The 22,771-nt window shown below is 38.2% G+C and overlaps 2 protein-coding genes across 2 annotated transcripts in view; one reads left to right on the top strand and one right to left on the bottom strand.

The window, feature by feature from the left end:
* Positions 1 to 2,015: 2,015 nt before the first annotated feature.
* On the bottom strand, positions 2,016 to 13,283 carry alg3 (ALG3 alpha-1,3- mannosyltransferase). The gene is made up of 9 exons (XM_028795005.2): positions 13,036 to 13,283; positions 11,017 to 11,116; positions 10,735 to 10,882; positions 10,492 to 10,652; positions 8,507 to 8,627; positions 8,192 to 8,397; positions 7,966 to 8,042; positions 2,349 to 2,493; positions 2,016 to 2,240 (listed from the first exon to the last, which is right to left on the bottom strand). Exons 1-9 carry the CDS (start codon positions 13,226 to 13,228, stop codon positions 2,090 to 2,092), a joined length of 1,302 nt encoding a protein of 433 aa, XP_028650838.1. The 5' UTR covers positions 13,229 to 13,283; the 3' UTR covers positions 2,016 to 2,089.
* Positions 13,284 to 13,741: 458 nt separating this feature from the next.
* The window catches only part of ece2a (endothelin converting enzyme 2a), a 94,771-nt gene continuing 85,741 nt past the window's right edge, over positions 13,742 to 22,771 (top strand). Inside the window, exon 1 of the mRNA XM_028795001.2 lies at positions 13,742 to 14,004. Coding sequence (XP_028650834.2) covers positions 13,845 to 14,004 — 160 coding nt within the window. The 5' untranslated portion in view covers positions 13,742 to 13,844. The remainder of the gene's footprint in view (positions 14,005 to 22,771) is intronic.

Genomic DNA, 22,771 nt, shown 5'->3' with positions numbered 1-22,771 from the left:
AAGCTGTAAGGAATGAGCCTGCCAAATTTCAGCCTTCTACCTACACGGGAAGTTGGAGAATTAGTGATGAGTGAGTGAGGGCTTTGCCTTTTATTAGTATAGATATATATTATATATATATATATTTTAACCTTAGTTTTCTGATTTCTACATTTTTCCCAAAACACAGAATCTGGCAAATAACAGTTCACTTAATTAGCCCAGCTGGTTGGAGCAAAAACATCCAGCCACAGTGGGCCCCCAGGACCGACATTGAGAACCCCTGAACTATCTGACAACTTCAGAACTGTAGCCTGTTGGCGGCTTGATCTCAAATTGGCATATTGTCACACAGTTGTAGGTGCAGTTTGAGGAATTCTCGAACTTGATGAATACACTTGAGGGTCTTGTTCAAAAAGTGGACTCCATCTCCTCCTTGTTGTTTGTTTTCGACTGGCCTACCCCTACTACAAACCCTGAACTTAAGGTCCGTGTGGGTAAGGCCAGGTACACCAGGGTCCCTAATCTTAAAAATTTAGAGTAGGTGCCTAATCTTAAAAACAAGTGGCGTCCGCTTTTTGAACAAGAGCCACACTTGATTCAGAAGACAAAAGACTTAGGAGCTTTGGATGTTGATGGGCCATTTCTATATCTGAGGTTGCTGCAGTGATTAAAATGCCCCTAACTATTAGGTTGCAGGCGTAAATGAAATCAGACTAGAAATGATGAATGAATAGGATAATATGGCCCTGTTTTTGTCAGTACTGTCTCTTCAGTGTTGTATTGAAGTTGGAGATAGTACCTTGGGGCTGAGGCGATGCTTCCCATTTATAAAAAGGGAGACAAGATGGTGTTTTCCAGTTACAGAGGAATCACACTCCCTAGCCAGCCTGGGAATGTCTACGCTAAGGTGCTGGAACAATTATGTCCTTGAAGTTTTTGTGGGGAGCTATGGGAGCTTGCTTGGCCTGTCAACTTGTGCTTAATGGATTTGGAAAAGGCTTATTACCATGTATCTTGTCATGTTTGCATTCTTAACTATAAGTTGAGTCTGTTCAATGTAGCCGTGAGACTGTATATTATTTCCTCTCCCTTTTTTTATTTTAAAGGATGGATGTATCAAAGCAGAGCTGAGACTTTCAGAATGTTCAATTTGGAAATGTAAGAGGGGCACCTCTACTGCTTACTCGTCATGTTGTCCTCTGGGCCTCCACAGAAATTCCCGACATAAATAGTGTGTAGCTTAATAAACAACCAGCATATGCCAAAGTGATTTTGTTTCCCTTGGCTTGTCTGTCACCATGTAGAAATTTTCCATGGGAAGCTGGACATCTACCTGAGGATAGGTATCTTAGTCTGTGTAGCTAAGTATATGGCTACAATAACCCTACAAAGGAAAAATACATCAAAAGTGAATCTGTTCAACATTTGGGGAAAAGGAACTAATCCACAGCATAATGCTCTAATGGCAAAAATCCAAACCATGCTTTTGGGCCTGAAATGTCTAAATGATGGACTAAATTAGCTCTGCATGCATGACTGCCTACTGTACTGGCAGTTTAGATGCTTGGCATCCTTCTGAAGTCCAACAGAATTTTAAGGTTCTAAACACCAAAGTGAAAAAAGGTGGCAATGAGAAATTAAAGTGAGTGGGCAACGAAGGAACTAATGTGGGAGACTGGTGTGGCTAGTGCATAAGGTTTCTGAGTGCCATAGATGTCAGCTCATGTGTGATATAGCATTTGACTGAATTGGCACAAATTTGCCAATTTCAGGTGCATAAGGTATGACAGATGGATTGAGGTAGGTGTGAGAATCAGGGTACAAGGGCCAAGATATTGAGATAGATTTCTGTAAGAACTGACCCAGAACTTCACACTGTTGTTCCAGTATAATGATGTTTCCAAAGGGTGCCCATTCATAATAAGCTAATGTTCACTCTCGCACCCCTGGGTATCTGCATGTAAAGAGAGTACGAATTTAAATGTTGCTGCTGGTGGTAGGGTAGGTGCCAAAACAAAAACAGACCAGAATGGTTGTATGTAAATCTCAAACTTCATTGCAGTCTTAATAAAAAAAAAGAAAATCAAAGATACAACCATTGCTCTCATTACTTTCGCTTGCTGTGGACTGGCTCAGGGTCCTGAATGAACCAAAGGGACAGCAGGATAATCAGGTGGCAGACATGAAGGGAAGCAGAACTGTAGCTCGTTGAAGGGTAGGTGTTCCAGGAGAGTTCAATCAGCCCCAAGAGTAGTACCCTGTAGATACAAGTAAAAGCTCAGCAGGGAGTTTGGAATAAACTAATGCTATCAGAGTGGTCATGCTGTAGCAGCAGGGAGTTGTGTACAAACTTAGTGGTCCCTTACCTTAACAGGTGAGCCAGCTTCTTGACCTGGCCACTCCACAGGAGATATGGCAGGGTATGGAAGTACCAAACATAGAACTGGTAGTGCAGTGACCGGCTAAAGCAGACACCAATGAAGTTCGATGTGAACAGAATGAGTATGATTCTTTCAATGTAGTTAAAGAAAAGTTTAATAAAACGAAGCAGGGGGAAAATAAAAATGTACAAAAGGAGAGGAGAAGAGATTAGGGGAAGAGGCAAGGCACAATGGAAGATAAAGACAGACAAGGGCAGGTTGGATTAGAAGTTGTACAGGAAGAAGGGAAGGTTAGAACAGCAGAAGCCAATAACTATATTTTGAAATCTAGTAGCTACACGGCACACATTGCTTGTCCTCTCACACTTCCATATTTACCATCAGGAATAGATAGGATCTTCTGAATGCAGCTGGGAAACATGAAAAAACTAAACACACTGTGCCACTCACCTTCTTATGCCTGACTGCATTTATAAAATTCTCCTTCTTTGGAACACTTACATTTGGTCATGGAGAGGAGCAGTGAATGATGTCGCTGTTGAAATTTCATCCAATAACAAATGCCATCTTTCTACTTGGACAAGGCAACAGTGGTTTTAAAAAAAGAGAGTGGAACCAGGAGATTACACGGACAGATCAGAATTCAAGCAGGGGACATAACTAGGAAGACTAAATTTAAATATATAAAGATCAGCACATGTAGCCGGAATCGAGATCAAAGAACAGAGCGGTAAGTCCTAACCCAAGAAAAACAAGATGCACTTCATAGTTGAGGGCAAAAAAAGTTGTCATAATCAATAGCTCAGAAACTAATAATAGGAAAGACACTAAATGGTATTCGCTATGAATCCAAATATTGGACAATGACGAAGTGCAAGACGCTGACCTTGATGCTGTTGAAGTAAAAGTAAGTTAACATTATACAAAGTTACTGTCTGTTATACCTGCATTTTTATCACTCTTTAATTTAATATTGTTTTTTATAGTATGCTGCTACTGGAGTATGTGAATTTCCCCTTGGGTATTAATAAAGTATCTACCTATCTATCTATCTAATAACTTCATGCATTGCACACTCTCGGCCATCCTGCCTAGCAACAGCACAGCAATTGCTAACAAACCTAGCCCAGAATTCCGGCTCTCATAGGAAAAACAAAAAGTGCTGCAGCAGAATATGAATGATTTAGCCCTAGTAAAAACCACATGGGAGCAAAAAGCAAATATTACCAATAGATCTGTTGACCTTTAAAACCCCAGGAACAGAACACATGGAAATGGGGAAAAAAAAAAAAAGTCATCAGACTGATCATGACAGCATCAGATTTTAGATCTGGCAAACATTCAGTATAAGTCTGTTAATATGTTACTGCATTAAAAAGGAAAACTCGCAAATGTATTATAATCCCATCACAGGACCGGCTGATGATGTTTTCCATTGAATTCACACACACAGGGTTCTCATTAACCCATAACAATGTGCTTTCTTATACAAGAAATTTGCTCAGAATGGTTGTTATTTTCTTATTTTTATTTATTTGGATGCATCCTTTGTGGCAAATTAATAGAATAATAATCCTGAAATATGAGCATGAGCTGGGCAGGAAAAAGGAATGTGAGGGTGCGGGCAATTTGAAGAACTTGAGACCAGATACACAAAAACAGTTTTTCTTAACATATTAAATTGTGAGGGATTATTTTAACCTTAGTTAATTATTTAACTAGACACTGCTGTATTGAACTTGCTCCTCTAGCTGCATCTTCTTCGTCTTCTTCTTCCTCTTCCCGTTAGAGGTTGCCACAGCGGATCATCTTTTACCATATCTTCCTGTCCTCTGCATCTTTCTCTATTACACCCACCACCTGCATGTCCTCTCTCACCACATCCATAAACCTTCTCTTAGGCCTGTCTCTTTTCCTCTTGCCTGGCAGCTCTATCTTTAATATCCTTTTCCCAATATGCCCAGCATCTCTCCTCAGCACATGTCCAAACCAACGCAACCTCACCTCTCTGACTTTGTCTACCAACTGTCCAACCTGAGCAGACACTCTAATGTACTCATTTCTAATCCTGCCCATTTTCGTCACACCTAATGAAAATCTTAGCATCTTTAACTCTGCCACCTCCAGCTCTGTCTCCTGCTTTCTGGTCAGTGCCACTGTCTCCAACCCATATAGCTACATAGTATTCTATTTTAAGGTTGGTCTTTTAATTAAAACTTCAATTTACAGTCAAAGTAAAAAGTATGTGAACCCCTAGGAATAAAATCTATATTTATGTCTAACTCCCGTATATATAATTGCCATGGTCGTATCTTCATGTCAGTCACAATAATGAACAAACACAGTCTCCTATAACTAAAGATACACAGATTTTCAGAGAATTTTTGACCATATTGAATAAATCATTCAAACTGTGAAACTGAAGGTTGGAAAAAGTAAGTGAACCCTAAGCTAATGACTTTTTAAAAAGCTCATTGCAGTCAGAATTTAGCACACCTGGAGTCCATTTAATTAAACGAGTTCAGAGGTGTGGCCTAGAATTACGTTGATTGATAAAAAACACTATATATAAAGTTTGAGTTTGAGCTTTTGACAAGAAGCATATCCAGATGGGAATCATGCCTCGTACAAAAGAGCTGTCTGAAGAACTACGATCGAGAATTGTTAATCTATATAAAGCTGGAAAGGGTTACAAAGTCATCTCAAAGAGTTTAGATATTCATCGGTCTACTGTTAGGCAATTTGTCTATAAATGGAGACAATTTAGTATTGTGGCTTTTCTGCCTAGAAGTGGGCACCCTGCCAACGCAAAGTCAGCAATGAGGTAAAGAAGAACCCTAGAGTGACAGCAAAGGACTTGAAGAAGTCATTAGAACTGGCTAACATCTTTGTTCATGAGTCAACTATATACAAAACATTGAACAAGAAAGCAGTCCATGGCAGGACACCAAGAAGGAAGCCACTGCTATCAAAAAAGAACATTGCTGAACGCCTGAAGTTTGCGAAACAGCACTTGGACACTCCACAATGGTACTGGGAAAATGTTTTGTGGAGTGGTGAAACCAAAAGTGAACTATTTGGGAGGAACAAGCAGAACTTTATTTGGCGTAAAAAGGGCACTGCATATCAACATCAAAACATCATTCCTACAGTAAAGTATGGTGGAGGGAACATCATGATTTGGGCTTGCTTTGCTGCATCAGGACCTGGACAGCTTGCCATCATGAGGGGAAAATGAATTCACAAGTTTATCAACAAATTCTCCAGGATAATGTGAGGCTGTCTGTCCATCAACTTAAGCTCAGAAGAGGCTGGGTGATGCAACAGCACAATGACCACAAACATCACACAAATCCACAGCACAATGGCTTCAGAACAAACTCCACCTTTTGGAGTGGCCCAGTCAGAGGCCAGATCTCAGTCCTATTGAGATGCTGTGGAATGACTTGGAGAGCCATACACAACCAAAGAATATGGAAGAGTTAAGGCAGTTCTGCAGGGAAGAATGGGCTAAAATTCCCCCCACACGATGTGCAGGTCTGATCTGCAGTTACAGGAAGCACCTGGTTGAGGTCATTGCTGCCAAAGGAGGGTCAACCAGTTATTAAACCCCAAGGTTCACTTACTTTTTCCATTACCACTGTGAACGTTGAATGCGTTTGCAAAATAAAGACATGAAAGAGTAGAGTTTTTTGTGTGTCATTGGCTTAAGCTCATTGTGTATATCAGTACCTGTGACTTAGATGAAGATCAGATCACTTTTTATGACCACTTCATGCAGTAAACCAGATAATTCCATAGGGTTCACATAGTTTTTACTTTGACTGTATGTACTGTATTTGACTTTGCTGCCATCTACTGTCTGTACAATGTAATAGCACATTTACTTAAAAGGGAACTGTTATCAGTAGCTAAGTTTCCATCCAGTTTTTTGCGACGTTTTGTTATCGACAAACAGAATATACGTAAAAAAAATGTGCGAAATTTGCTGTCTCCAGCCTGTTTCCATCAAACTGGCTTTTTATCGATAAAATGGTGTGCGTGATGACGTCATCCCCCCCCAAAACGAACTGTCGCATAACTTTTGTTGTATCGCGAAAAAAATCTGCCCTTGAGCCGTTTCCATACATAATTTTGTGTATGTCGCAAATTATCTACCTTTTGTTTTTCCACGTTACACCCCCCTCCACTAAACAAAGAAATGGAGAGATTATTCAGACAGTTTTTTGAAATTTGCCAGCTTACTGTTATTTCAGTTTCACAAATAATTGGAATTGTACATAATATCCGAAGACGACAGCAGAATGAAGCAGTTGCTTGTCTGAATAGCCCTAGAGCTCGAAGAAAGTACCCCAGTGCGACGAAACCCACGGGTATGGGAGAGACGATGGAATAAGACCTTCTGGGAGGAGGTGGTGGAGAGACACTTAACAGAAAATCTCTGGCTGCAACATTTTAGAATGACACGGCCGACGTTTGACATGTTGTGTGGATTCATCAGTCCTGATGTTGCGCCCATCACAGGTTGCCACCGACCACCGGTTCCAACCCAAAAGCGGATTGCCATCGCTCTTTACAAGCTGGCAACCTGTGCCGAGTATAGAGTAGTTGGAGAAACTTTCGTGGTTAGTAAAACTACCGTCCATCGATGTGTATATGCTGTGTGCACCGCTATTAAAGAAAAATTAATGCGGCGTTATATCAGACTTCCGACTGTAGCGGAGGCCAATGAAATTGCATACCGCAATTCCTTGGTGCATCTTGTGCCACAGATTTACGGTGCGCTGGATGGCACGCATGTGCCTATTCTTCCCCCGACGGAAGGCTACCGCGATTACATTAATCGCAAAGGGTGGCCATCTATTGTTCTCCAGGCCCTTGTTGATGACAGGTGCATGATACGAGACATTTGCGTTGGCACTCCTGAAAGTGCCCATGATGCAGCTGTGTTTGCAGCATCGGATCTGTACAGGTGAGCCTACCTTTCAACATCCCTTCACAGTGCGATAACAACTGAATTAACCTGCTTCCCTTAAGGTTTTTAATTAAAACTGAAATTTGAATTAATACAAAATAACGACGTTTAATCAAAAAAAAAAAACTCTCTTCATCAGACCATGCGAGCCGCTCCGCCATTCTCGTTTTGATTGCACGTGATGAAAATGTGACACATTTATTTGCGTTAAAGCCCTTTTTTCCGACAAAAACTGTTTCCAATGTAGTTTTTGCGACATCTGAAGTATCGACATGGAATTTATGCGCTAAAGTTAAACGGAAAAATATTATGTCGACATGTACAACATTTCATCGATAATTAGCATTTCCATCAGCTATATCGGTAAAAAATTTGAAGCGCTAAATATTTTTTCGCAAAAACTCCTTGGATGGAAACCTGGCTATTGAGTGGCTTCTGTATTGTTAAGCAACAATTAGTGGAAGGCAATTAGAGAAGAGCCTTGCAAATGTGTAAAAGATAAGAAGAGATAAAGCAGGTAAGGAAAGAGGCTTTATAGAGGGAAGCAGGGATGAATAAACAGTTTGGGGCAAACAAAAGAAGAACCCAAGAGGAAATGGGTCATCTCAATTGATAAGCAAAGGATATGATCTGCAGTCAATGGTGGCATTACTGGTTTTCTCTTTGCAGGATCCTTGAGCAGGGAGACTAACCTGTCCCCAGACCTGAAAAAGAAAGGGTCTGGTTGGAGGAAAGTTGTGGCAGTGCTATGGAGTATCCACCAGTCTCATTACAAGGTAATTTTAATTGAATCTTGAAAAAACACTATTTTACCCATCTGCTCAATAGTTTCCAATTGTAGACAAGCACTTACCTGGTCCAGCAGTATGCAGCAAAGAGCACCAGTATGACCAAGTGAGCCCCCAAGAGGCTGACGTGAAAATAGCGGTTCAGAAAAACATCTTCAGGAAGGAAGCGCCAGTTGACAGTCCACTTGAACAGAAACTGTCGGCCCAGGTCAAAAGAACGGCTAAGATAGCCAGTTGGGTTCTCCAGGAGGAAAGGAAGACCTAGCAAAACCTAGAAAAATAAGTTAGAATGCCACATCAGTGACAGAACAGTACTCAGTTGCAGGCTCAATAAACTCCAATGTCCACATTTCAAGGAGCATAAAAGACATTTTTTTTACCTGGATAAGGGCACAGACACACAGTTTTGGGATGCTCCTCAACAGCCCGAACTGGGACAGAAGCAAATAGAGCAGACCAGGTGCAAAGAGAAGGACATTCATTTTAACCGACACTGCTAAACTGTCCACAAGAGAAAAGAGGTACATTCATCAGTCTGAGGTCAACAGATCTTTATTTTACTCTGAGGCTAGCTAGGTCAGTGGGAATGTCCTACAGTTGCTCTAAACTCTATTAGCACAACACAGCCTGTTTCAGTGGCAAATAACCTTACAGATCTGCCAAAAAGACTCTAAAATACAGTCAGGTCCATAAATATTTGGATAATGACACAATTTTCATAACTTTGGCTCTGTACGCCTACACAATGGATTTGAAATTAAGCCATCATTATGTGATTGAAATGTAGACTTTCAAAAACAACAACAAAAAAAAACCATGTTGATCAATGATCTTCTGCTGTACAACAATGCCCCTCTACACACTACATAGGTTACAGATGTGGCTCTATTAAAAGATGGATTCAGTATTTTTCAAGTCAAAGTTATCCCTTTTCACTGAATATGTTAATTTGTCACTTTAAATAGTATTTTAAAATGAAGCATTTGTTATGGAAAAAAAACCCACTAATCTGATTATGCCTTTTATAATGAAGGTGAAGGGTAACACGATCCAAATGTGATTAACAAAAGCTGTAAAACATACCATATATATCAAAACCTTTGCTGCTTCAAAGTGAATGTACGAAAATGTGCTTTTCACGTTTCTCACATATGCTTGTTACAACAAAAGTAAACTGAAGATAATAAATTTCATCACGGATTCTTGGTACTATTTTCATAAAGGCAAGGATATGTTTCCTGTTGCTTGTCAACTGGCAAATGACACCATGGGTAGAATCTAATTAGATAACAATTTTGGTTTGAAAAATTGACATATTTGGTAAGTCTGAATGCTTTTGTTTTCATTCTGGTACCCATCACCTCCATTATAAAACACAACAGCAGGCTGTAAACTTTTAAAACATTTATAAATATATATATGTATATATGTTTCACCCTGGGACACAATTTCATGTGGGAAGTTAATTTATACCTTGATTGTGAGAAAATAACTTCAACTTGTAAAATACTGAACATATCCTTTAAACTGAAGATTTGAAAAGATGCATCACCTACTCTGTTGTACAGAACAGGCTTTATTTGACTACCATCAATTTCCCAATCTAAAAGACTCCCTCTAAGTAACGCACCATTACCAGTGAGAAATATGTCAAGTCAGCAACAGAAGGGGGGCTCCAGAAGCAACACAAAATATGTTCTTTCAGTGTCATTGAAAATCTTTGTGAATGACACAACAAGTGGATTCATGTTCACTACATTGAGAAATACAACAGATACAGTTTTACTAGACATTCTTTAAATAGATCATACTTAAAATATTTTAAACCAAGCATATATATATATATATATATATATATATATATATATATATATATATATATACTGCAGATCCCTGGGTCAGAGTCCAAACTGCTATGAAATATGGACATAACAGTAGTGCTTGTGTACCTCTATGATTATGCAATTCAGTAAAGGGAACTCAAATTCTCTGTTCTCTTGGCAAATTTTGTTCTGAATGTCTATTTCTGTAAATTGGTTTCATTTTTTAGGGCATGCTTCCTTGTATATGAGACAACACTATACATTGGCAATAACGGTGGCTTTCAGAAAGATGACAAGCACAAAATAAATGTGTTCTCAAAGCAAACTGATCAAAACTAGCAATATTTTTTGGTCCTAAAAGTATTAAAAAAATGTAACACGACATGGATTAAATTATGTTTGTTCTCATTACAGCTAAGTAAATTACAACACTGTAGACATTTAAAAATTCTAACATTATTCACTTTTTAGGCATTTATGAGGTTGTAATTATGTGATCTATTCCTTCTAAACATTTCCCTATGCAGGACAGAAAAACTTGCCTGTAGAAGCAGCATGCCAGCATCCAGTGATTGTCAAGTAGTAAATTCACAGCAACAAAGAGCAGCATCATTGCCACAGGATCATTAAACAGCCTAAGGATGAAGATTGAATGGATTCGGTAGGAGGCGCAGCACATGAAGAAAAACACAAATGGTGGCACCTGGAGAAAAAAAAAGTTGAGGCAAGGCAACTCCATCACATATGGGTTCTGAAAATTTTCCAATGATGTCACTGCCACTCACCTTCTGGGTGCGCTGGTAGATGCGAAACACCAGGAGCAGAGTAACAAGGTAGAAAACCACAAAGAGGTACTGAGCAAAACGAATATTTGCCCCATGTTCAGTGGCAAAATATAGTGCAGTAAAAATGTATACAAAGCCAGCTGGGTATCTGAAATGCAAGCACAGAACTTAAGTGTGATTTAAAAAAAAAAAAAAAAAGCCTTTAAGGGCTACCTCTCCAGGATGTTCCCTTTATCAATACTTGGCCCGGGATGTGAATATTTTACATTGCACAACACTTACACTAAGGGTCCAGTGTCTCCCTTCAGCTTTGTATAGTCATACGTCCCATTGATTACGCCCTCCACCTCACTCATATAAGCCTTCCAGTCAATCTCTGTATCTGGAACGTAAAATAGTTAGATATGTATCATGTAATCAATCCTGATAATCACACCACATCTCTGTGACATTTATACACCTTGAAATGAGCAGTTTATTAAAGAAAGTGGTGGAAGTAATCTAATCCTGCAAGTATCACAATAGCAAAGTCATCTACACTCACAAAACACAACTTGTAAACTAAAATCTAAGATGGCAGTATCAGTTTTCCAGAGTGCATTAACAATTACTCAAACTTTATTGTACACGGGGCACTTCACAATTTACACTATTAGAAGGTGCATTGGAATTCACAACTACAATTAAAAATTAGCTTAAGCCATTCTAACTGAGGGTTTTAATAAGAAATGTAATGATTTGCATCATTAGGTAGAAATACATAATAAAAAAAGAACAGGAGCTCAGGTATTAAAATGATAAAATATGTGGTCCAATTTAAATGTTTGAAGTCTAAATACCCTTGATTATAAAAGAAATTGTGTCATTTTTCGCCCTTTTATAGAGGTCCATAGAGAGCGAGATCCCTAGTAAAGGATCAAAAAAAAAACGTTGAAATTGTTTAAATCCAAACTCCGATATACCTATGTGTGAAATTTATCATTTTAACATTCTGAGAGTGGCAATCAAATATCAAAAATATTATCACATCTGTGATCAACAACCTCAAAATAGCAGAAAACGACACTCCACTTACTGTATATTACTGATCCCCATTTTTTTGAGGTTTGTGAAAAGGAGGAACATATCTTATTAAGAGGTGAACCCCTGGAGTCTATTAATATGGCATGCACAACTTCAAGTCCTTCTGATCAATTTTGCTGAAGACACCTGTTGGTTTACTCTTTATCAAAATGGGTGTAATTTCCTGCACATAAAATGGTCCAAAATGGCCTAAAAAGCTAGTTTTTTTGGAGTGTAGAGGGCCAAAAATAAAAGAGAACCCCATAAACCTCGACATCTTGAAAAACTAGGGATGTAGAGACGAGTCAAACGGTATTTCATATGAGGGGGCTTTCTCATAGACGTGACTGAGGAGGCGGCAGACAAAATAAAAACAGCTTAAATTTCAAACCGAATAAAAGTAACTTTTATGAACACAAAAGATCATTTAACAAAGTACACCACAACTAACTTCAGAAAGGTGTGAGATTTTTAACTCTATATGCCAGATCCAAAGCTGCATATAAATAAGAGTCCTTGCAACACAGGTCATGCCAGGTCCATTTGTTGAAATTCATATGTAGCTAAGATGGATGTGCCTTTCCAGAAAGGATGTATCATACAAAGCAGAACATACCTATGCAATGCTGTGTGGTGTAGTGATTAAGGCTTTGGACTTAAAACCCATGGGCTGTGGGTTTAAATCTAGCTAGTGACACACCTCACTTGCCTGTGCTCCAAATGCAAAAAAAAAAAAAAAAAGTAAATAATTGTATCTCAGATGCTATAAGTCACCTTGCATAAAGGTGTTGGCCAAATAATTAGTAATAATAACAATGTAAGGAAGATCACTTCTGACCTGGCTATGGAACTTTCAAATCATACCTATAACATACAATATCCAAGTCTTACATCGAGTCTAACAACCTAAACGTTAAATTTCTTGCTGGGTGCAAAAGCAATTCAACAAACGGCGATTAACTTCTAACTCTATAGTTATTATTTTACATTCGGATGACACCTTTATTCAATGAAAGTTAAAAGATCGAGAAATTTTTACAGGTATGTTTTACAGATGGAGCACTGTCAGTGACTTCCTTAGGGAGACAGCAGCAATATAAAGCTAATGCCTTAGCGACTACACCACACTGCATGTGATCATGCCAGTTCTGTTCTCAAGTGCAAACTGGGAATACACCAGAAGAATTCTACATTGCGTTTGCAGATAGGGTCCCTTCTCCCATTCCCCTTTTCTCTTACACGCAACTCTGTGAATGACCCACAAGTTAATTCCGATCTCCGCCATCCACAGCGCCGCAGCCACCAGCGCTGTATACCGAGGTTGGAACAGGATCAAATGCTTCTCTTGCCAAAGAGTGCGAAGGTATATCCAACTTGACGATACATCAGTCGTTCCATGCTTCTTCCTTACCACCCCGGCTCCATACGCCATAACTGCTTGCTTTTAAAAGCAACCTTTGACCTTTCCCGGAAACGTCTCCATACTTTCACTCCCAAACTGTCTGCAGAGCGCACGCGCAAGCTATGCGTCGCTATATAGCGTCCATTTCCGATCCCTACTGTTACAAGGAACTCGAATTACATTACGTATGCTTTACTGTGCATAAAACCTTCATATATCCTAATCGATGTGGAAAAATGAGGGAGTGACGGAAAGTGTGAATATACACTATGTGCAACACATCAATACAGTTCACTGTAATCAAAAATGAAACAATATAATTAAGTTTGTTTCACACAAAACTTGAGGTTTTCAGAATGAATTTCACGTTATTATTTTGCAAATACAAGACAGGTTTAACATATTGCAAATTAATAATATTTCACGCAATTTACATTAACTGTTATACTATGAAAACCGTATTTAATTTTATGTTCTCTCCGAAAGCTTATGACTTTGAGCCTGTGGAGATAAAGGAACTAAAAGTTCGTTTTAGGTTTCTTGTACGGGCGGCATTTAGCTGCAGCCCGGATGCAACCGGCTTCAGGAAAACGACACGTGTATTCTGTCAGGTTAAACAAACTTGCAAACATAATTTTAACGAGCTATGGAACACCTGCCGTCTCACAACTCCTTATACAATGATAAAGACTATTGGGATGAACGGTATAGAATCGAGGATTCATTCGACTGGTTTGGAGACCTCTCTAGTTTCAAGCATTTATTGGATCCACACATAGGTTCAGCTGACCGGGTCCTCGTACTTGGTAAGAAGTTGTTTATATTAAAAACAAAAACAAACAACACGTAAACATGAAATGAAAGTCCAGTGGACAAGTGGGGTGGTGTAATACGACCACAAGGGTTTAATGTCTATGCGGGATAGAAACAAAATTTTTTTGACACTGTGGAGCGCATATTTTTATATGAATGTCTGGGCTTATTAGCTTTTGGAACCAACTTAATTCGCACAATTCGTACGTTACACAGTGATGATAACAGTTCTCTTTCCCTTTGGAACTACCCACAATTTTTAAATTGAGGAGTACAATTATACGATCTATCAACGACTTTATTATTATTATTGTTAGTAGTAGTAGTTAAGCAGGTAACGTATCTCCATATTAAAAAGAATCCATTTTAAGGTATTTATTTCTTAGTTGATTGCAAACAAACGCAATTTCTCCCTTCACAGATGTTTAAGTTGAAATAATGAAGATATTAAATATAAAAATTTCAGCAACTTTTTCAAAGTGTTATTGATAATACAATTATAATAATGGCCATTTACTCATTCAGAATATTTAGAAGAACATAAGCTTCCAGTATCTAAGAATATATGTACTGTAGTTGTATTAGACGCTATATTCATAAACAAGAAATGTTTCAGGTTAACGTAACAGTTTGCATCTAGCTTTTTAAGTTATGTCAACTTTTTTTTTTTTAATTGATTTTATTGTAATCGCACAACATTCCATACAGATAGATCAATTTTTACAAAAATAGGATTGGGAACAAATCAACCCTCACCCCTGAGAAAGAGAGCATGGCCAACAGAGTGAAACTTAAAGCTAGTAAAAAATAAGTAAAACGATGAATTAATAAGCGGATAAAGATAAATGGAGAAGAAGAAGAAATAGGAAGAGAATCTGCTTCCTCAGTTCTTGAAGAGCTTAATCTAAAATGTTATTAATTACATCCTGCCAGGTTTTGAAAACGTTCTGTACAGATCCTCAAAGTGAGAATTTGATTTTTTCCAATTTCAAATAGTATAAAACATCAGTTACCCACTGACTTAAAAGAGGAGAGTTAGGATTTTTCCAGTTGAGCAATTACAAAAAAAAAGGCAATTACAGTTTGTTTGTTCTTCACTTTAAGTCCATCTGTAAGTACACCAAACACGCCAAAAACATGTGGCCCATCTTCAACTTCTGTTTAAATTGAGAAGATATAACACAATTCAATGTGTAAAGTGAATTAACTTTTCTTTTTAATTTACAAATATTTTTTATTTGCCATGTATCCATGTTTTAATGTTGGCTACACAAAAAAAGTGTTCCGAAGTACTCCTTTTTCAACACATGAAAGTAATTGTGAGCCTTATTTATCCCTATCGGAACACAAACTCTGGTTTCTTCATGGTGAGACAGTAGTCATACCTACACTACCACGCTACTTTTTAATATGAGATGTACTCAGTAAATAAAAGTAGGAGCATGCATTTTTACATTGACAAAATTTCATTAGTTAATGTTGTTGCAAATAGTTATATTTCATTATTTGTTAACATTACCTGTCACAAACCAAAGCCTGTATAAAGACACAGCTTTGGTTATAACAAAGTGTTTGTAAATAAAGTGAATGAGTGTTTACGCACTTCAGACAATATTGTTAAGTGGGCAGGTACAGGTAACCTGCTATGAAACTATGCAGAGATGTGATGTGGACATGAACTTTAAATGAAATTGGAGAGAAATCACATCACCCAACTAACTTGATTATCGGTTAGAGTTCAACTTACAAAAATAAGTTGAAGCAATTACTGTTTATTATTGTGTCAGTACAACATATTAAATAATGTATGCAATTCAGAAATTTTAACAACCATATTGGAATTTTTATCTTGCAACCATGGTTTTATTTAAATATTGGCTGAAGGTCCTTTGAATTATTTTTTATAGTGTACATTCAGATCTTATTAAATTATTAAAAAATGTAGTAACATATCTCAGGAAAATGTGTCAAATATACAATCCCTTCAGCAAAAGGCTTCAGGCTTTCTCAATTTGAAGATATTAGTTGCAAGGAAGTTTATGATATCTCATGGAGGTATTGCATACCAATAAAATTCAAGATGTTCTTTTAAAATTAATTCATCATATTTACCCAGTTAACTAGGTGCAAGTAAGGGTGTAAACTGATCTTGATTTAATTTGTGTATTTTGTTAGTTTTGAGGAGAAAAGTGTTGTTCATTTATTTTTTGGGTGAATTTACACAAACTTCTTTGGGTGTGATCGTGCATCTTTTTTTAAGATGACCATTGGTGTTAATATTTCCTTAATTGATAAAAATGTTTTGTTCTTTTGTAAGGGGAATGTAGAATATCAATGTTGATATATCCTAAACTTATTTATGGTAAATTCCACTTTCATATATGTAAATGATACAAGAAGATGTGCTAACTTTGTACAATTCAAAATTAAATTTGCTCATTATTCTGTTACATAAGAATGAGTGGAAAATGCTAAGTATCAAAAAATACACTATTGTAAAGTATTAAATCTCACTTTATTTTAATATTTTAATGTTATTTGTAAATAATATTTACAAACTACCCCTATATATATATATATATATATATATATATATATATATATATATATATATATATATATATGTATGTGTGTGTGTGTGTATAAATGTGTGTGTATATATATATATATTTATGTATGTATATGTGTGCATATATATGTATTTATCTGTATATGTGTATGACGTGTATATGTATGTTTGTATTTGCATATGTATGCATGTGTAGGTATGTGCATATTTAGAATAAATTTAGAAGTATGTGCCAGAGCACTTAACATTCTTTTGTCATTTTCCTATCAATTACATTTTTTTCTACTCCCTTAATTGCATCCTAAATTACAGAAGCTTATTCCTGCCACTTAAAAAAAATGTTTATTGTGTTACTTTGCAAAAAACATTTTTGTGCGTGCACAATGATACTGACCACACCAAGCATGTGCTATATGTTCTGTGAAGGCTAGAGAGAAATAGATTAAGGATGTGCATAGTATGCAATCAAGTGACAAGAACTAAACAAAAGTCATAGATATACATTTAATCTTACATGTGCTGAGGGATAAATTTAATCTGCCTAGTTTAGGGTCACAGAGAGCCAATGATTATCACATCTGCAATGGGCGTAAGCAAGAATGTGTGGCCTAGTTTGTGAAAAGCTTTATAAAAATCAGTGAATAAAATCAAGCTTTTGTCTTAATGAGATCACAATGAACCAATATGTTTACCCCTGAATAAAAAAGACAAAAATATATACTTATTTCAACAAGATAAAATGTTATTAGGTGTAACGTAAAAAAAAAAAGGGGGGGGGGGGAGATAAAAGGACCTATACCGATTGGCTACACAGCGGGACCAAGCTGGGAAAGATGTGCAGCAGGTTAGGGTGATTAAGGATAAAGATGGAAATGTACTCCCAAGAAATGAGAGTGTGTTGAGCAGATAGAACAAGTACTTTGAGAAGCTGATGAATGAAGAAAAAGAGAGAGAGAGAGAGAGAAGGTTCGTTGATGGGAAATGGTAAATCAGGAAGTGTGACAGATTAGCAATTAGGAAGTAAGGACAGCTATGGAGAGGATAAAGAACGGAAAAGGCTGTTGGTCTAGATGACATCCCTTTGGAAGTACAGAGGTGTTTGAGAGAGAGATGGCAGTGGAGTTTTTAACCAGATTTTTTAATGCAATCTTGGAAAGTGAGAGGATGCCTGAGGAGTGGAGAAGTGTACTGGTACCAATTTTTAAGAATAAGGGGATGTGCAGAACTGTAGTAACTAAAGAGGGATACAGTTGATGAACCACAGCACAAAGTTATGGAAAAGAGTAGTGGGAGCTAGGAAAAGAAGGGGGGGGGGTGATGGTTAGTGAGCAGCAGTATGGTTTCATGCCAGGAAAGACGACCACAGATACAATGCTTGCTCTGAGGGTGCTGATAGAGAAGTATAGAGAAGGCCAGAATGAGCTGCATTCCGTCTTTGTGGACTTAGAGAAAGCATATGACAGGGTGCCTAGAGAGAAGTTATGGTACTGTATGAGGAAGTTGGGAGCGGCAGAGAAGTATGTAAGAGTGCTACAGGATATGAACGAGGGAAGTGAGACAGTGGTAAGATCTGAGGTAGGAGTGATGTAAGCCCATCACTCTACTCTACTTTGAATGCATCCATCAGGGATCAGCTCTGAGCCTTTTTTTATTTGCAGTGGTGATGGGCGGGTTGACAGATGAGATTAGACAGGAGTCCTCGTGGACTGTGATGTTTGCGGATGACATTGTGATCTTTAGCAAGAGTAGGGAGCAGATTGAGGAGACCCTGAAGAGGTGGAAATATGCTTAGAGTTGGCAAAGCTGGGTGAGTTCAGATACTTGGGAACAGCAGTATAGAGTAATGGGGGGTGTGAAAAAGAGGTGAAGAAGAGAGTGCAGGCAGAGTGGAGTGAGCAGAGAACATTGTCAGGAGAGATTTGTGACAGACAGCTACCGGCAAGAGTGATAAGGAAGGTTTTCAAGACGGTAGTGAGACCAGCTGTGTTATATGGAGATGGTGGTACTGACCAAAAAACATGAAACAGAGCTGGAGGTGTCAGAGTTAAAAATGTTAAGATTTGTTTTAGGTGTGACGAGGATGGACAGGATTAGGAACGAGTACATTAGAGAGTTTGCTCAGGTTGGACATTTGGGAGACAAAGCCAGAGAGATGAGATTGCATTGGTTTGGATATGTAAAGAGGAGAGATGCTGGGTATGTTGGGAGAAGGATGGTAAGGATGGAGCTGCCAGGTAAGAGGAAGGCTTAAGAGAAGGTTTATGAATGTGGTAAGAGAGGACATGAAGGTGGTGGGTGTAACAAAGTGAGATGCAGAGGACAGAAAGATATGGAAAAAGACGATCCGTTGTGGCAACCCCAAACAGGAGTAGATGAAAGAAGAAGACGACGAAGAAAAAAAATTAGGTGTAACAGCAACATGTAAATAACAAAACGTCAATTATAAGTGCATTAGGGAAGGTATGTGTTGTGTTCGCTTCCGTGCTGCTACAGGTTTAGTACACATCCCTAGACTGACATGTTTTGAGACGGTCACCAGTGCACAGTCTGATGTTACAATCAGGACTGTAGAAGCATGATTCTTTGCACACTTAGAATATTTTTTTATGTTGCTTGAGCTTGAGAGTGTAGAATGTCATTTCCATATGGGAGATGGTCATCATCCCAACTGTCTGAAAAATGGGACTTGTCGTCCCTATCTGGATAGGGAAGGGTGATCACCTGGATTGCGACAACTACAGGGGATAACACTCCTCTCGGTGCCGGGTAAGTTCCTTCCTAGGGTCATCCTCAGTAGGATCCATGATCGCTTGCTCACCTACCAGAAACGTAAGACTCTGGTTTTACGACTAAGAAATCTACTATAGACCACGTCCTGACACTGAGGGTAATCCTCAAGTGCAAACGCAAATATCGGCAGAGTTTCTTTGCACCTTTGTTTATTTTTGTAAAGTGTTCTACTCAGTTGATCGAGCTATCCTGTGGGATGTCCTGAGACTTTGCGTGATCCCCTCAAAGTTGCTGTATGTCATGGCCGGCCTGCGCACTGGTACTGTGAGTGCTGTGTAGAGTGGAGGCAGAACCTCTGCATTTTTTCTAGTTGATTCTGGGGGTCATCAGGGTTGTGTTCTTGCTCCTGCCCTGGGTGTTGGGGAGGGTCATGGGGTCGAGCGGCTGTGGGGCATCAGTTGGTGAAGAAAGATTCACTGATCTTGACTTCGATGACGATGCTGTCATGCTTGCGAAGTCAATGTAGGTTCTGATTGGCGCTCTTGAGAGACTGAGTGAGTAGTCAGGGTTTCTCTGGGTTTGAGAATGTACTGGATAAAAACTAAGATCCAGGCCTTTAATGACCTCTTGGACACAGCCATCAGCAGTGTGTCTGTTTGCAGAGAGCAGCAACATTCATGTCTCGGGTGAGTCTTCCTATGAAGCCAGTAGACAGACTGAGAGAGCATTGGGAGTCATAAGGTTGGTGGAAAGGGGTGTAATGCTCCCAATATCTTTGCAGAAGGATGAAGGTCCAAGTCTTTAGAGTCCTGGTGCTTCCTGTTTTGTTATATGGTTGCGAGACATGGATGGTGTCCAGTGACATTAGACAAAGACTGGATTCCTTCGGTGTTGTGCCTTTTTGGAGAATTCTTGGGTACCGCTGGTTTGACTCTATGTCGAACGAGCAGTTGCTCACAGAGCCCCGCATGAAGCACACTACCTGCATTGTGAGGGAGTGTCGGTTTCAGCACTACAGCCATGTGGTGCAATTCCCCAAGGGTTATCCGGGTTACAGAATCCTCATTGTTGAGGACCCGAGCTGCTAGACCAGGCCAAAAGGTAACCCAAGTAACACCTGGCTGCAGCAGATAGATGGGCATTTCTGGAGTGTGGGACTGGGCCGTGTGTGTGCCTGGGGGTTACATCTTGCCTGAAGAAGGGGCCTGAGTTGCCTCGAAAGCTTGAATATTGTAATCTTTTTAGTTAGCCAATAAAAGGTGTCATTTTGCTTGACTTTTCACTAAAATACTGGGTAATTTTAAGGAGATTGATTATTTAAAAATTATGACTAGCAGAGGCTGCTAGTTCATAATGGCAGTTCAGGTTTCAGACTATGAAAGTCATTGAAATCACTTGGCTAAGGAAGTAAGATGCCAAATAAATGGACAGAGTGTAATGTCTCCTGTACCAGTGCAGACAGAGCTAGTTAGCAAACTTTACTAAGAAATAAGCTAAATATTTGGAAAGAATCAAAAGTATACAAAAAAAGCTTTAACAATTCCCAATGAAAGAAATCATAAAAATGCATCTTGTATGAATTTATTAACATGATTTGTTTATTTTAAAATAACCTGCACGATTATTTTATTTTTTTTTTTCTAAAAAATTACTGGGGAAATGTGGTGGTTTGTCCACATAAATTGTGGTGTCCCATAACTTCTTTTTTTCCTACACCTTAAAAAATGAGTTCCATTAGAAAGCCAAAAATCTGCTCCCCACCAGTTCCCACAAAGTTTATAGAGTTATTTGCATGTTCTGCTTGAATAAAAATAAAATCAGTGTTTCTCTGTTTGCAATATAAAATCTGTGTTTCATTTAATATATGTTCTGTATACCCCAAGTATTATTATATAACATAGAAAGAGACATTAATAAACAGTATAGTAAGGAGATTTCAACCTTGAAGTAAATAGGAGTAATATGGCTGCTAAAACCAATGATCAAACCATAACAATTAAAGCCTTTTCCACCACTTTTTACATCGATGTATAATAACAGTTTTGTTTGTATTCTCCGTCAATGAAGGATTTTGTACCAGAATACTAAGCTTTCTTTCACTCTTTATGAGTAGCTTCAGTTTGTGGCCATAGTTTCTCTTGCTTTTCTCTCTGCGGATCTCAGCTACTCATTACCTTTGACTGCTCTCCAAAGTTGGTTTCTCATAGACCTTCTTACAAAACAAATAATGTTCTTAGATATATACTTCCTGATGTATTTATCCTTTCAAGAGGATGTAATGCAAAGATTATGAGCTATATACCCAATCTGAAAAACTTTGAAAGGAAAATTTTATTATGAGCTATATACCCAATCTGAAAAACTTTGAAAGGAAAATTTTACTTCAATAGAATTTTCTGTTCCTTTTTATTCTGATGAGACTGTCTTAAAGATGATGTTTACTTTTATGTTAATGTCCTCTGCTTGTTGCTCCAGACAAATAGATAGAGAATACTTTTTTTTGTGACCCAGGGGAAATGAAGACTTCACTGAAGGTCAAGTGAAAATAGGAATATTTTAACAAACAACTGCATTTCAGTCTGCTATGGCAATCTCAGTATGTATGACCGCAAGAGACTGCATAGAATAGGGAGGTCAGCAGAAAAATATTATCAGGGTGCCTCTCCCTTCTCACCCCATCATTGGTTCTTCATTATTTTGCCTTCCGGAAAAAGATACTACAGCATCAGTGTCAGATCTGTCAGGTTAGAAGAAAGAACTTTTTCCTCCCAGTTTTTAGACACCTCAGCACAATGTGAATTCCAATTAGAGGTGGGCAGTATGACCAAAATTCTATATCACTGTATTTTTCTAAATTCTGCCGGTTTCACGGTATTAGACGGTATTTTTTTCCCCATGCATGAGTGGATGTTAACCACATTTTCCACTGCAATTACTTCAGTAGACTGGCTAAGAATAACCTATTCGACTGTTATGAGAATTGTACATCGTACAAAAAGACATTTTAATGTGCCCACAAGTATTAATCCAGGTTTGCATGGCCCCATAAAGTGATAGTTTTCAAGGGGGTGGCACTAAAGAGAAGGAATCACATTGCATGACAGATGCAGTCAAAATATAGAACCTTTTAATTGAACAAATTTTGCAAAAGCTTAAACTATGATTTTGACAACATATTTTCAACCATCCAAAGAGGCATTTAGACTTAGTAAAATAACCAGAGGTGTTTGTCAAAAGTTGGATTGCACTGAACACGTCTTAGAAAAGGAATAAATAGTAAATATTTTTTGTAAACCAACTACAGTTTCTGTTAATGTTAACAGTGTCTGTCCACTGACACGTTAAAGTGACTTTTTAAACAATTTTACCATCATTAAACTGCATAATATTTAAACTAATAAATAATAACAATAAAATACATAATAGTATTACTGATAGTTGCACCATTACTTCAAGGCTTC

Source organism: Erpetoichthys calabaricus, chromosome 2 (genome assembly GCF_900747795.2).
Source record: "Erpetoichthys calabaricus chromosome 2, fErpCal1.3, whole genome shotgun sequence".
In the NCBI taxonomy this organism is placed as follows: Eukaryota; Metazoa; Chordata; class Cladistia; order Polypteriformes; family Polypteridae; genus Erpetoichthys; species Erpetoichthys calabaricus.
Note: the sequence above shows the minus strand (reverse complement) of the source record. Positions and strands in the feature narration are given on the sequence as shown.